At 40.3% G+C, this 11,371-nt stretch overlaps 1 protein-coding gene across 2 annotated transcripts; it reads right to left on the reverse strand.

The window, feature by feature from the left end:
* Positions 1-161: 161 nt before the first annotated feature.
* cracr2ab (calcium release activated channel regulator 2Ab) lies at positions 162-9,526 on the reverse strand. Of its 2 annotated transcripts, none has more exons than XM_020599542.1 (16): positions 9,290-9,526; positions 8,219-8,408; positions 7,985-8,131; positions 6,941-7,031; positions 6,592-6,687; positions 6,099-6,286; positions 5,805-5,876; positions 5,568-5,616; positions 5,395-5,477; positions 4,429-5,020; positions 4,155-4,293; positions 3,600-3,681; positions 2,877-2,991; positions 2,339-2,440; positions 516-592; positions 162-338 (listed from the first exon to the last, which is right to left on the reverse strand). In XM_020599542.1, exons 1-16 carry the CDS (start codon positions 9,426-9,428, stop codon positions 251-253), a joined length of 2,250 nt encoding a protein of 749 aa, XP_020455198.1. In that variant the 5' UTR covers positions 9,429-9,526; the 3' UTR covers positions 162-250. The 2 variants fall into 2 exon arrangements, with proteins under 2 accessions (XP_020455198.1, XP_020455197.1); XM_020599541.1 differs by having other exon boundaries at positions 4,429-5,113.
* Between the last annotated feature and the right edge of the window lie 1,845 nt (positions 9,527-11,371).

An 11,371-nucleotide genomic window follows, 5' to 3' on the forward strand; every position in this document is an offset into this window, starting at 1 on the left:
AATGATAAATAAAATGTCACAGAAATGAGACTTTTCATGATTTATTTAAATCCACTAATTTAAGGAATTTCAAATAATTATTTCAGTTTTAACAACATATCATGTACTACACCAGAAATGTAACATTCAGCTATGAAAATACTGTATAGTTATGAATTTTCTCTTGAAAAGGTGATTTATGGTAGCACCCAGTCAGCTGAGTATACAAGCAGATTTCTTCCAAGGTTTCAGCTTGTTTTGTCCAGTGTCTTCACTTGCAACAGGCTTTCTTGTTTGTGGGCCGAGCATTGAGGATGACTCCCGTGTGTCTCACTCTGTCCTCCTGCTCCATTAGCACTCTTGAGTAAAGAGGGAGAAAAACATGGACACTGATCAATTTCCTGATAAAAGGATTCAAGTACAAAAGGCCATGTACTCCTCATTAATAAGCATATGTGTGATGACTGCTGTGCAAAATGTGTCTGTAGGGTTGTTAGTAGTTTACACACTGACATGATTCATTGTTTTGTTCTTACCTGGCCAGGTGTGTCAGGGACACCGTCACATTTTTGCCTGTGTAGGCACTGACCTCAAAGAACATCACCTTGTTTTCCTAAACAGAATACATATGTCATATGAATTTGACAAGGTGTCCTGAGTCAACAACATATTTATTTCAGTAGTATTACAGTCATGTTTTTGTGTTCTGTTCAGCCCTGTCAGACCCAGATTCATTTTTCACCTTAAGAAAAAATATATTTCTAAACATTTTTTTGGGCTGAAATTTGAAGCCCTTGCCTCATTTTGTGTGAAGAACACAAATCTGAAGAAATTTTTGATGCAGGACCACCGCAACCCCCCCCTGTTGGTGTGACCAATGTGCCATGTTTACAACCTATTGGTCTCCTTGTCAGTTATGAGGGTTATTTGCATGTTTTATGATCACCTTGAAAGACGACACCCACCCTTGTTGCTGGGCAGACAGAATATTTAGAGCACATCGAGCTGGAGACCAGTCTCCCCCTTGCGCACTATCCACAGTATGGATAGCAAGCGCGTCAGGCGCATTAGTAGTCAGACGGCCCTGGAAATGATTTTTAGACAAGAAAAGATTCTGATGTTGAAGCAGATGCAGAAATTTCATAATTGGAGGACAACATTACTCTCGGGTGAGCCAAAATAACACGTAAAACGAGCGGAGCAGTGCGTCAGCGAGGCGCGTCTCAGGAACGGCACAGCCGGTCACAGGTTGGTAATTCATTTGCAAAATACAGTCTGTTTCACAAAATGTGCTCTGGGAGTGTTAGATACTGGTTCATATTTGTAATTTATTACATTGTGGTTGCCGCAGGGTGAGCCTCGCTAACGCGTATAGAGAGGATAAAGGAGCGTCAGTGAGGCGCGTCTCAGGAATGGCACAGCTGGTCACAGGTTGGTAATTCATGTAAAATACAGTCTGTTTGATAATAAAATGTGCTCTGGGAGTGTTAGATAGTGGTTCACATTTGTAATTTATTATGTTGTGGTTACCGCAGGGCGAGCCAAGCTAATATGGATATAGTGGAGGAGTGCGTCAGCGACGTGCATCTCAGGACGGCGCACACGTCACCAACGTCACGCACATTACAGGTTAGTCATCCCCACGCAACTTACAGTCTGTGCTCTGAGACTGAGAGATGCACCCAGTGCAAAATTGTTTGTAGATATCTCAGGACAGCACACGTCACCAACGTCACAGGTTAGTCATCCCCACACAAGTTACAGTCTGTGCTCTGAGACAGAGAGATGCACCCAGTGCAACACCGCTGCAAAACACACACACAAAGACGCTGTGATCGCTGTATTCATATGCAAATTGGGGGCTTTGATGTGTAAATAGCCCCTGAGTGGCCTGCTGGGGGTTGTTTGGCAGAGTGTCTGCATGTCCCTCTAAGCCTGAGAGGTGTGTGATCCTAGTAGAGAGGAGCAGGAGTGAAAAAATCTTAGCAGGTGTGAAAAATCTGACTTTATTTGTAAATGTATTATTTTTTCGTCTGGCCAAATGTTACAATAACATAGTTTTAAACCTTTTGCAATAAAATCTAACAAAAGTAAAGGGCAAATATTAACATTTGTTGATTATGACTAGGTTTTTGCATTGTTTCAGATTAAAAATTGTTTGTAGATGTGGAGTTATGAATCCATAAAGATTCTCCGGGCCTGTAGGACCCGAACAGAACGGACGTTTAATTATTTAAAACAGAGCACAAATAGAAATAACAAGAAACCATCTATTGCACTCACTGTGATTGTGTGAAAGCAATAAAGCAAACAGCACATAAAAGCCATTACAGATCCATTAACTTTGAATTAAACTCACATAAGCCAGTTGCTCAGCTTCTCTGAATGATACCTCCCTATTTCCATCCATGTCCATTTTGTTGCCCAGGAGGAGGGTGGGTATCCCTTCTCCTGCAGCTTCCTGAAAAAAGAGCAGACCATTGATTTATCACTGTCCTTCCATCAAGTTGGAGGACGTGTGAGAGACAACTGATAAAACAAAAAGGCAGAGGTTGACACATCCTAACATTTAGTATGTAGTGGTTAATGGTTAATTTCTGCAAACACGTCATCCAATGCTATATTTAGAGCCGTCTCTAAATTTTTGTCCCCCCCAGCTACATACACAAGAGGGTCAGAATATAATATAGTACAACACCACCTTTAACTATGGCCTCAATAAACGCACAACTGAATTTATCGATTTATGACAATTTCACCAAAACTCAAACATTTTTAGCTGCAGACAGATTTGCACTGAAGTGCAAACTGTTGTATAAGTTTACCTAATACAGTGGCTGGTGAGTGTATTGCAAAGTTTAAAGTAAAATGAAGACTTTGTGGGTTAAAGGTCAGACCTGGATACTGGTGAGCCAGGGTCGCACACCCCTGAAGCTCTTCTCCACTGTGATGTCGTACATCACCACCACACCATCAGCCTTGCGAAAGAACTGCTTGGTTAGGCTGTGGTACCTGCACCAAATGAATATCAGCCACACAGATTGATTATCTATACCTGTTAATATAGTTACTTTAAGTGTACTTGAATACTACTACAATATCAGATATATTTCCAAAGAGTGCAACAAAAGTGGCAATCTATTACACTTACTTCCAAACAGTATAAGAAAATCCACTATAATCGTTTTCATCCTTCAGCTAAAGAAAAACAAACACTGGAAGTAGTTTAACTACTTATATACCTATTTTAGGTGTAATAAATACTTTGAGAATTATACAATTTAAATTAATACAGAGAAATACACTTAACAGCACCAAAAATAATGATGTGCATCACATGTACTCGCTGATATTTAAAGTATAGTAGCATGTACTTTATTTTTACCTGGGATTAAAGGATTTTGAAACACTGCATTAACATAGTAAAATTATGTACAAAAAAAAAAAAAAACTGTCAGGGTACAATGGTATTCTGTCTTTGGGTATCTATTAATGATTAGCCAATAATCTATGAGAACTTCAGTGTTACTTTTATTAATCATTTACCAGTCCAATCCAATTTATAGTATGTTTTCAGTTGTTTTGTATGTAAAAATAACATAAAATAAATGAAAACTCACCTCTCTTGACCTGCTGTGTCCCAAAGCTGCATGGCTACCTGCATATTGTCCAGGGTTAAAATCTTCACACTGTAGTCAATACCTGATCAGGACACAACAAATTGCAGTATAATATAACAAAGTTAAAGTTAGAAGGGTTTTTTTTTTGCACAATTTCACTTTCTGGACCTAAAGTATGTGATGGCAGGTTTCATTTATATTCCATTTTATTTGTCATAGGAACGCTGACATAGCAAAAGGGGCCACTAGGGGTCTTGTGAGGTATGATATTGACTATGGCTCATTTCAGCAGAGAAGGGTTGAACAGAGAGGCGATAACAAGACTAGTAAGGATTGAGAAAGATGAAAGTAAGAAGTCTTCCTCTGAAGTGACATAATCTGCAGTACAATGTGTTACAGGGCTTTTAGAGAGGCAGTGCGACCTCACAAGCCCTTTCATGTGATGCCAAGTCGTTCTGTGATCTCCTGCTTTAGCATCCACAAACACACACAAATTTGTGTGTGAAACTTTACTGTACATAAATACAATAGTTATTATTACATCTTTATTCTCACCCACAGTAGCAGTTGTGAAAGGGTGGAAACGGCCCTCACAGAAGGAGCATAGTAGGGACGTCTTGCCCACACTGGAGTTGCCAACCAGGACCACCTTAAAGAGGCGGTCTGGGGCAAACAGTCCTCCTTCTCTTGTTTTCTAATGACAGTAAAATACAGACAAAGCAGAAAGACACAGTATTTTTGTTCAGATCATATTCTATAACTGACTTTTGACCTTTGGTACACTGAAATTCCAACAGTTTTTGGGTGACTTTAAAAGATGTGGACATACTAGCTGAGTCTCCTTCCCAACAGGCTGCCCTCTTGGAGACATGGGGACCTTCTTTGCTTGGCTAAATCGCACTTTCCTTGCAGAAAGAGCTTTTGCAAACACTGGGAGATGAAAGGGTTGGGTGGCAGAGAGGTCTACTGCCATGGCAGTACTAGATCCAGTGTCACTCTGGGCTTCTTCATCATCCTCATCACTCTCTTCATCTTCCTCCTTACTGAGCTGGTGCAGTAAAGAATGAGGCCTACCTTGTAGCAGGTGCGGCAGGTGGTCCTCCTCGATGGAAATGACCCGACGAAGGGGCCAGCCATCTGGAGAGGCGTCTAACACCTCCTCTTCTACCCCACTCTCCTTCTCAATTTCTTTCATCATCACTACTTTCTTCTCACTTTCTTTCTCCATCACTCTCTTAGCAGCAGCCACGTTGCCGAGTGATTTTTTGGCCTTTGCCTTCACATCGTGTACTTTGGGTAGAGCAAAGCTGGCGTAGTCGTTAGCTAAGCTGGAGTTCTTCCTTGCTGCAGTGCGTTGTTGACATGTGGGGGCACTAAGAGTGGTGGAGGAGGAGGAAGCAGTGGTGGCTGTGTCATCCTCACTACAGGAGGTGGAAGCAACAAACACGATTTGAAGGTGCTCTATTGGCAAGGCCTCCAGAGACTGGTAGGAGCCATCCACCAACAAAGGGGCTCTTTGAAAACAGAGGAGAAACAGAGGATACTGGATCAAGTCACTTGACTGAGGAAAAAAATAAAAATAAAAATCTAGAGGCCAAAGCAGTCACATGTCTCTGATTTTAAAATAATCTAAACTAAATTGCTAATTTTCTTGATTTCTGGAAGTGTATAGAATCAAATATCCTCTGTTTTTCCTCTTTGATACATGATTTTCACACATCACACTGAATCACACCACTGAATACAACAATCTGACATGGGTAATTTAAGAGTATTGAGATGATGAATGAATCACCTTTTTGCTGGCTGGCTGGAGTCATCAAATACATTGGCAAGGCCTGCTCTATGCTTCTGCTTCATTCTGAGTGAAGTTTGAGCCTTGTTTAAACAAAAGAAATGCGTTATACAATGTCAGGTAGTACCGTGACAGAAACTACTGCAATGACATTAGATGAAATATATACTCACCATGCCACAGCATACGTCTTGCTCGTCCTTTAAATGTTTATTCATCTCTCTGTGAAGATCGAAAAGAAACAATAAAATGGGGACAAAAATAAAAAAACAAACAAAAAAAATTTAGAAATACTTCAGAATCAGAAATGTGAGGGTTGCTAATCAGACTAAACCAGAAGCCAAAGAGTTTAAACCCCAATTACTATCCAGGTATGAAAAGCTCATAGGATGTCCTTCTTGTTCTCGTACCTGAGGAGGTCAAGCTGTGTCATAAGATTTTCTTTCTCTCTCTGCAGCCCCTCAGTTACACTGTACATTTCCCTAAAACAAGGCAAAATGACAGGCAGACATTCTGAGCAGAACTATAAGAGAGTGAAGGTGGTTATAACTTCTAGAAGTTAGGGTTTGGTTTAGGGTTAAGGTGAAGATAAGAAATGATTGTACATATCTCAGCTATAGTTGGGAGTTAATTTGTGAGAAAACACGTAGATAAATGTTAACATAAACAAAACTTAAATATGTGCAGCAAGTGCGTATCCCCACATCTCTTTCTCCTGGTGCAGCTGGGAGGCCTGCTCCTGCAGTATGGCTATCTGCTCCTGGGCCAGCACCAGCTCCTGGCTCGTGGTCTCCAGCGCTCGGGACAGCTCGTCGTTGGTCATCTTCAGCTTGACTTTCTCCACATGGTTATCCTGCTTCTCACTGCTCAGCTCATGGCACTGGAGCTCTAACTGGAAAGGGAAATGTTCACAGTAAAGAATACACACTATTGCTGGGTGAGTATACCTAGACTGTATTAGTAGAGAAAGACCAGTAAGAGTCCATGTTAAGTCCTCTCACCACAACAAGTTAAGGATCAACACTACTTTTCTGCAAACACACACACACACACATTCTGTGTTTGTGGGCATTATGTGGTCTTTTCCATAATGGACATATCTAATGTTTTCATATTTTATGTACTGTTTCAGTGTAAATATAGCATCTAAATCTTGTGAATGGATGCTGTTGGGATGTGATGTTCATATCAACTCACCCTTTTCTGCGTCTGGAAAAGTTCTTCCAGCTCTCTCTCTTTGCAAAACAGTTGGTGCTCCAGCTCCTGGCTGTGTAACTGAAGACGCTCAGAGTCCTGAATGGCCAAAAATAAAAGGTCACAAGGTCAGAAACTCATTAGGGCCAAAGAATCACTCCAGACATGATTTAAGACATAAAATACAGTACTGCTTTGAATCTGATATAATAATTTCTCTCTCTCGAATAAAAATTCAAAACATTTTCTTCTTCTACCTCACTTAAGAAAAAAGGTTTCTGATATGATGATGAAACCATTTCTCTGACCCATTTAGTTGCTAATATTGGTGATTTTGTATGTGTTCTTGTACCTTTAGCAACAGCCCGTCTTTCTCGTTTTTGATCTGCGCCTCCATCTCTTCATATAAATGACGGATCTCGCTGTCGTGTGTTGCAGCCTTCCTGCAAAGGTGATTAATTGATATACAGTATGACATAATATAATATCTAGAAAGAGAATGACACTGTTTTCTAGGTTTAGCCTAAGGTTGTATTATTTCTTCTGTATTTGTAATTACATGAACACACACAGACAGAGCTTCATTTTCCAAAAAGAACACTGAGTGGTATTTACATTCCCTCTGACAATTGTTAAGACCCAGGCAGCCAATTAGTTAAGTCTAGAGGATTAACAGTCTGTTGCACAACACCATGTAGTGCCATGGAAAAACAACCATATGTATGCCTGTTTGACAAAAAGCTCACATTCAGTGTGTACACACTTGCAATTTCAGGTTATCTTTAAATGCTGTGCACAGAAGTAAAGCTATTAATATACTGACCATAATATGTTAACACTTTTACTGCTTTTCATGTCTAATCAGACATGGTATTAATGGGTTTCATAACAGCAGACGGTGGTCAAACTTCAGAGTAAGCCTCCAGATTAGTAGTCATTTGACATGGATAAAGGGGTGGTTCTACAAAGAATTACCACGCAAACACTCTCAGGCTGAAAGCCCAGCATGCGGCAGTAATATAAATATACAGTTACACATAAAAAATAAAACCTCACCATTGTGCCACAGATTCTTTACATGGCTAATGAGAGAGAAGATCATTTGCTTTATGGAGCAGAAAATTTAGTACTTCAATACTTCAGCAATTTAATTGAGAAATGTGGCCTTTTTAACCCAGGATCCACAGTCAATGTTGTGGCAGTAAATAAACACCACATTTCTTCACTCCCTGCATACCTTCCTGTGTGTTCATGTTTTCCTTTCCTATTTATTCATTTCTTTCCTTTTGTCCTCTGTTTTTCTTTCCATGTCCCATCCACATGAGGAAAAAAACATAACATTTAGAGGGAATCCAATCTCATTTTTTGTAATCATGAATGCAGGTGTATTCTGTACCTGTGGAGGGCACTCTCCATCTCATTCTTCTCCCGGTGGGCTTCTTTTATTTGGTGGGTGACCCTGGCCAGGAACTCCTCAAAGCTGGACAGAAGGTGAGGTTCATCTTGCCTGAGCTGGACCCAGAGACTGCGCACCTCGCCTGGACTGGAGATGAACGTGTGGTTTCACTTGTAAATCACGGGGGGGGTGAGGGGGCACAACTGCATAAGGGTTTGCAATGGTTTCACTCACTCCTCAAACACATTACTGGCCCCCAGGCTTTCCAGCAGCATAGAGAAGTGCCTTTCCTCCTCGTCTTCCACTCCGGACAGCTTGGCTTCCCACTGGCTCTGATAAAGGGCTTCCTTGGCTCTAAACACTGGCCCCAGGGCCTGACTTTGGTCATCAGTGACAGAGATTCTCCTGCTATGCAAGAACCGACCTGAGATACACCCACATGGGGTGTAAGCAATGATGTATTCACTGTATTAATGGCTGCAGCATTTCCATCAGTTTCCATTTGGACATTGGCTTGTTTGAAAGTAAATTTCCAAAGCATGTCAAACTGTCATATTTCCTGATTAACACTTGTACGTTTATGGGGAAAAGTTACTGATTCATGCAACTACCAATCTGTTTTAAAAGCCAGATGTTGTACCACATAACCTCTAAAAATACGTGCAAATATTTAAGGTGACACTATGTAACGTTAGCTTTCGAAAGAATAAATAATACATTCTTATTCTTACAAATGTACAAACTAAATTGATTAGCAATAAACTCATGGGTTTTGCTGTTTTAGCCTTACGTTATGACAATTAGCATACGGTGGCTAAAGCTAGTCATTATTAACAAACATTAGCTGCTGTGTAGCTGACATTACTAATCCAGAGACATTAGGACTCCTCTCTGCTTGTGTTACTGTTACACTACGTTTAACATGTAGCCCATTCTTATCCTGTAGCGGCTAAACTAGGCTGGCGTTACACTGTTGCCTAATTTTCACTTGTAACCAAAGTTGCCTCTGTTCAACTAGTTGCATAGTGTCGTTTCAATACTTCCGGTGCCTCAAACACAATCAGTTGCACATTATGCATATCGTTTACCATGAAAGCGACTGCGTTGAACTCCAGTGTAACTTTATCTTGAGGCTCTACTTCAGATTTGGCATAGATCTGAATGGTACTTACATTGTAAATGGTTACACATTTTACAGCCAGATTAAGCTTGATAAACTACATGATAGTTACACATTTTACAGACAGATTAAGCTTGATAAACTACATGATACAAGCTAAAGGCCTCTGACAAAGAGAAACCTACTGTATCCAGAAGAGAATGCCTCCAGCGTAAGGTAACCAGTGTGGTCTGTATCCAGAGAGTCAAACACATCATCCAGCTCCTCTGCAGACAAAGGCAACTCTCTGTGGAGCCTCTGCCAAGAAACAGACACACAGGCCATTTAAATGCTGTTGTAATGAGCTGATTTGCACAGTAATGATCAACCATACAAAACGATTCATATGGGCATGGTTAGCAGTTAGACTGGAAACTATTTAAAGTTATTTTATGGCAGTATAACAATTGCATAATCTAAATAAAATCTTAAATATTTCATATGTGGCTGTGATGTTATAACTCAAAGCACATCTTTTGTAGAATAAACAAAGTGGCAGATCATCTGTTTTATGTGTACAGAGCTTTCGTGCAAAACCTCAACAAAAACACCAGCAACAAAAGGCATGAAGCTCATAAGAGCCCTGTCCTAATTATCAGACACAGATTAGCGCTTTGAAGAGGCATGGGTGTATTGTTCCTGCCTGTGTTCTTAATTTCAGACAGTGAATTGGTGTATGTGTGAGCTGAACCTTCACTCATAAACATTTCCATCAGTGGTGCTTCTCTGCCACTAGCTGTTCTAATGTGTTGAGTAGGTGAAGTGCTTCTTTAACAGTGGTGATATAACTATTAAAAAAATCTCAGAATCAAGCAAAAATGACAAGCATGACACTCAGTGTTCCCTACTTGCCATTCAACACCAATATAGCATCACAGGACACTAAATTATGCTGCAGGTAAAAGCATGTCCTCTTGACCTTCTTCTTAGTAGAGGCTTAATGCATTTGCAGAACATCCATGCATTTGAAAAGAAAAAACTGATTGTGTCCAGGGGAAAAAAAACCTCTCTAAAATATTTTTTTTATTATTCTTCAGGTGAGTGCTGGAAAATAACATTAACAATAACTTCACAAAGGTGAAGAATTTCAAACTCTTTTGGTTTTATAAAATAGTAAACTGAAAATCTTTGACTTCAAATCTGTAGTTTGGACAAAATGCACATTTTGAAAGTATTTTTTAAACTATTTTCTGACATTATAAACCAAACGATTAAACTGACAGAGAATTTAGCAGAGTAATGGAGACCGCTACCTGTTTTACACATCAGTGTTTTTACAGGCCTTAGAGACTACCACCACTAATGTGGAAAAAAAGTTGTATAAAGTTTTCTGTGGTTCCAAAAGTAGCTGTGTGAAATCTGATGCCTCGGGTGATGTTTAAGTGAGTGTGAGTTGGGTTTAAAGACTACAAGTTAGAAAGTAGAAAAAAAAAATCAGCTTGAGCCAGGAGGCTACATTAGCAGCTACCATAACACACCAGAGTCTTAAGTACTGGCAGTTGGGTTGCTTTGTAATATATGCAGCAGCTTTTGACAGAAAGAAAAAGGTAATAAATAAATAAATTAAAAGGATAACTCTGGATCTACTGTATCAATTTCATTTTTTGCCATCTCAATCCAAGACACACACACACTCATTTTCTAACCCTCATATCGGTGTGGGTAATGAATCCTTTGCCCTCATCACAAGTCTGGAAGAACTCCTTGGTCTTGTCCAGCAGGGCTTTGTAACCCCACTCTGAGTCCTTCCTCTCTGGGCTCAGTCCAGAGCCATTCACCCTGCCCTCCTCCTCCATAACTGGGACTCTTTTTAAGGACATTTGAGTGGCCCTCTGTGCCAGCACCATGTACTTCAGTGGAGTTCAGGGGAGGAATAAGACATTAGGCCTCATCACTGGCCCTGCATCCGGCAGTCTGGTGCTCTCACAGTCGTAATGACAACAGAGGAAGTAGCATCACCTGAAGAGATCACTGATAACTTATAAATGCACTCTTATAAGTGCTTGCAAGCTCCTGTGAAACAGAGACAAATACACTGGTCAGCCCAGATACATCTTACTACTGCACTGGGAAAGGTGACATTTGTGAGACAACTAGTGATCAGAACATAATGCAATAGCACTGCATTTGTTACAACCATACAGTACTTCCCTTTTCTACTAAGCCAGGAACAAGCAACTCACAAAGGTATGTAAACACAGTCCAAAGGATTATCTTAATACCCCACC

This window comes from Monopterus albus, unplaced genomic scaffold (genome assembly GCF_001952655.1).
Source record: "Monopterus albus unplaced genomic scaffold, M_albus_1.0 scaffold41.1, whole genome shotgun sequence".
In the NCBI taxonomy this organism is placed as follows: domain Eukaryota; kingdom Metazoa; phylum Chordata; class Actinopteri; order Synbranchiformes; family Synbranchidae; genus Monopterus; species Monopterus albus.

What these genes read in the sequence shown, in the direction of transcription:
- cracr2ab (XM_020599541.1), bottom strand. Translation starts at nt 9,428, where the DNA reads ATGGCCTGTGTGTCTGTTTCTTGGCAGAGGCTCCACAGAGAGTTGCCT. An exon ending in GGCATTCTCTTCTGGATACA is followed by an intron (nt 8,409 to 9,289) that starts GTAGGTTTCTCT and finishes GGTGTATCTCAG; the next exon opens with GTCGGTTCTTGCATAGCAGG. An exon ending in AAGACGTATGCTGTGGCATG is followed by an intron (nt 5,478 to 5,567) that starts GTGAGTATATAT and finishes TGTTTAAACAAG; the next exon opens with GCTCAAACTTCACTCAGAAT.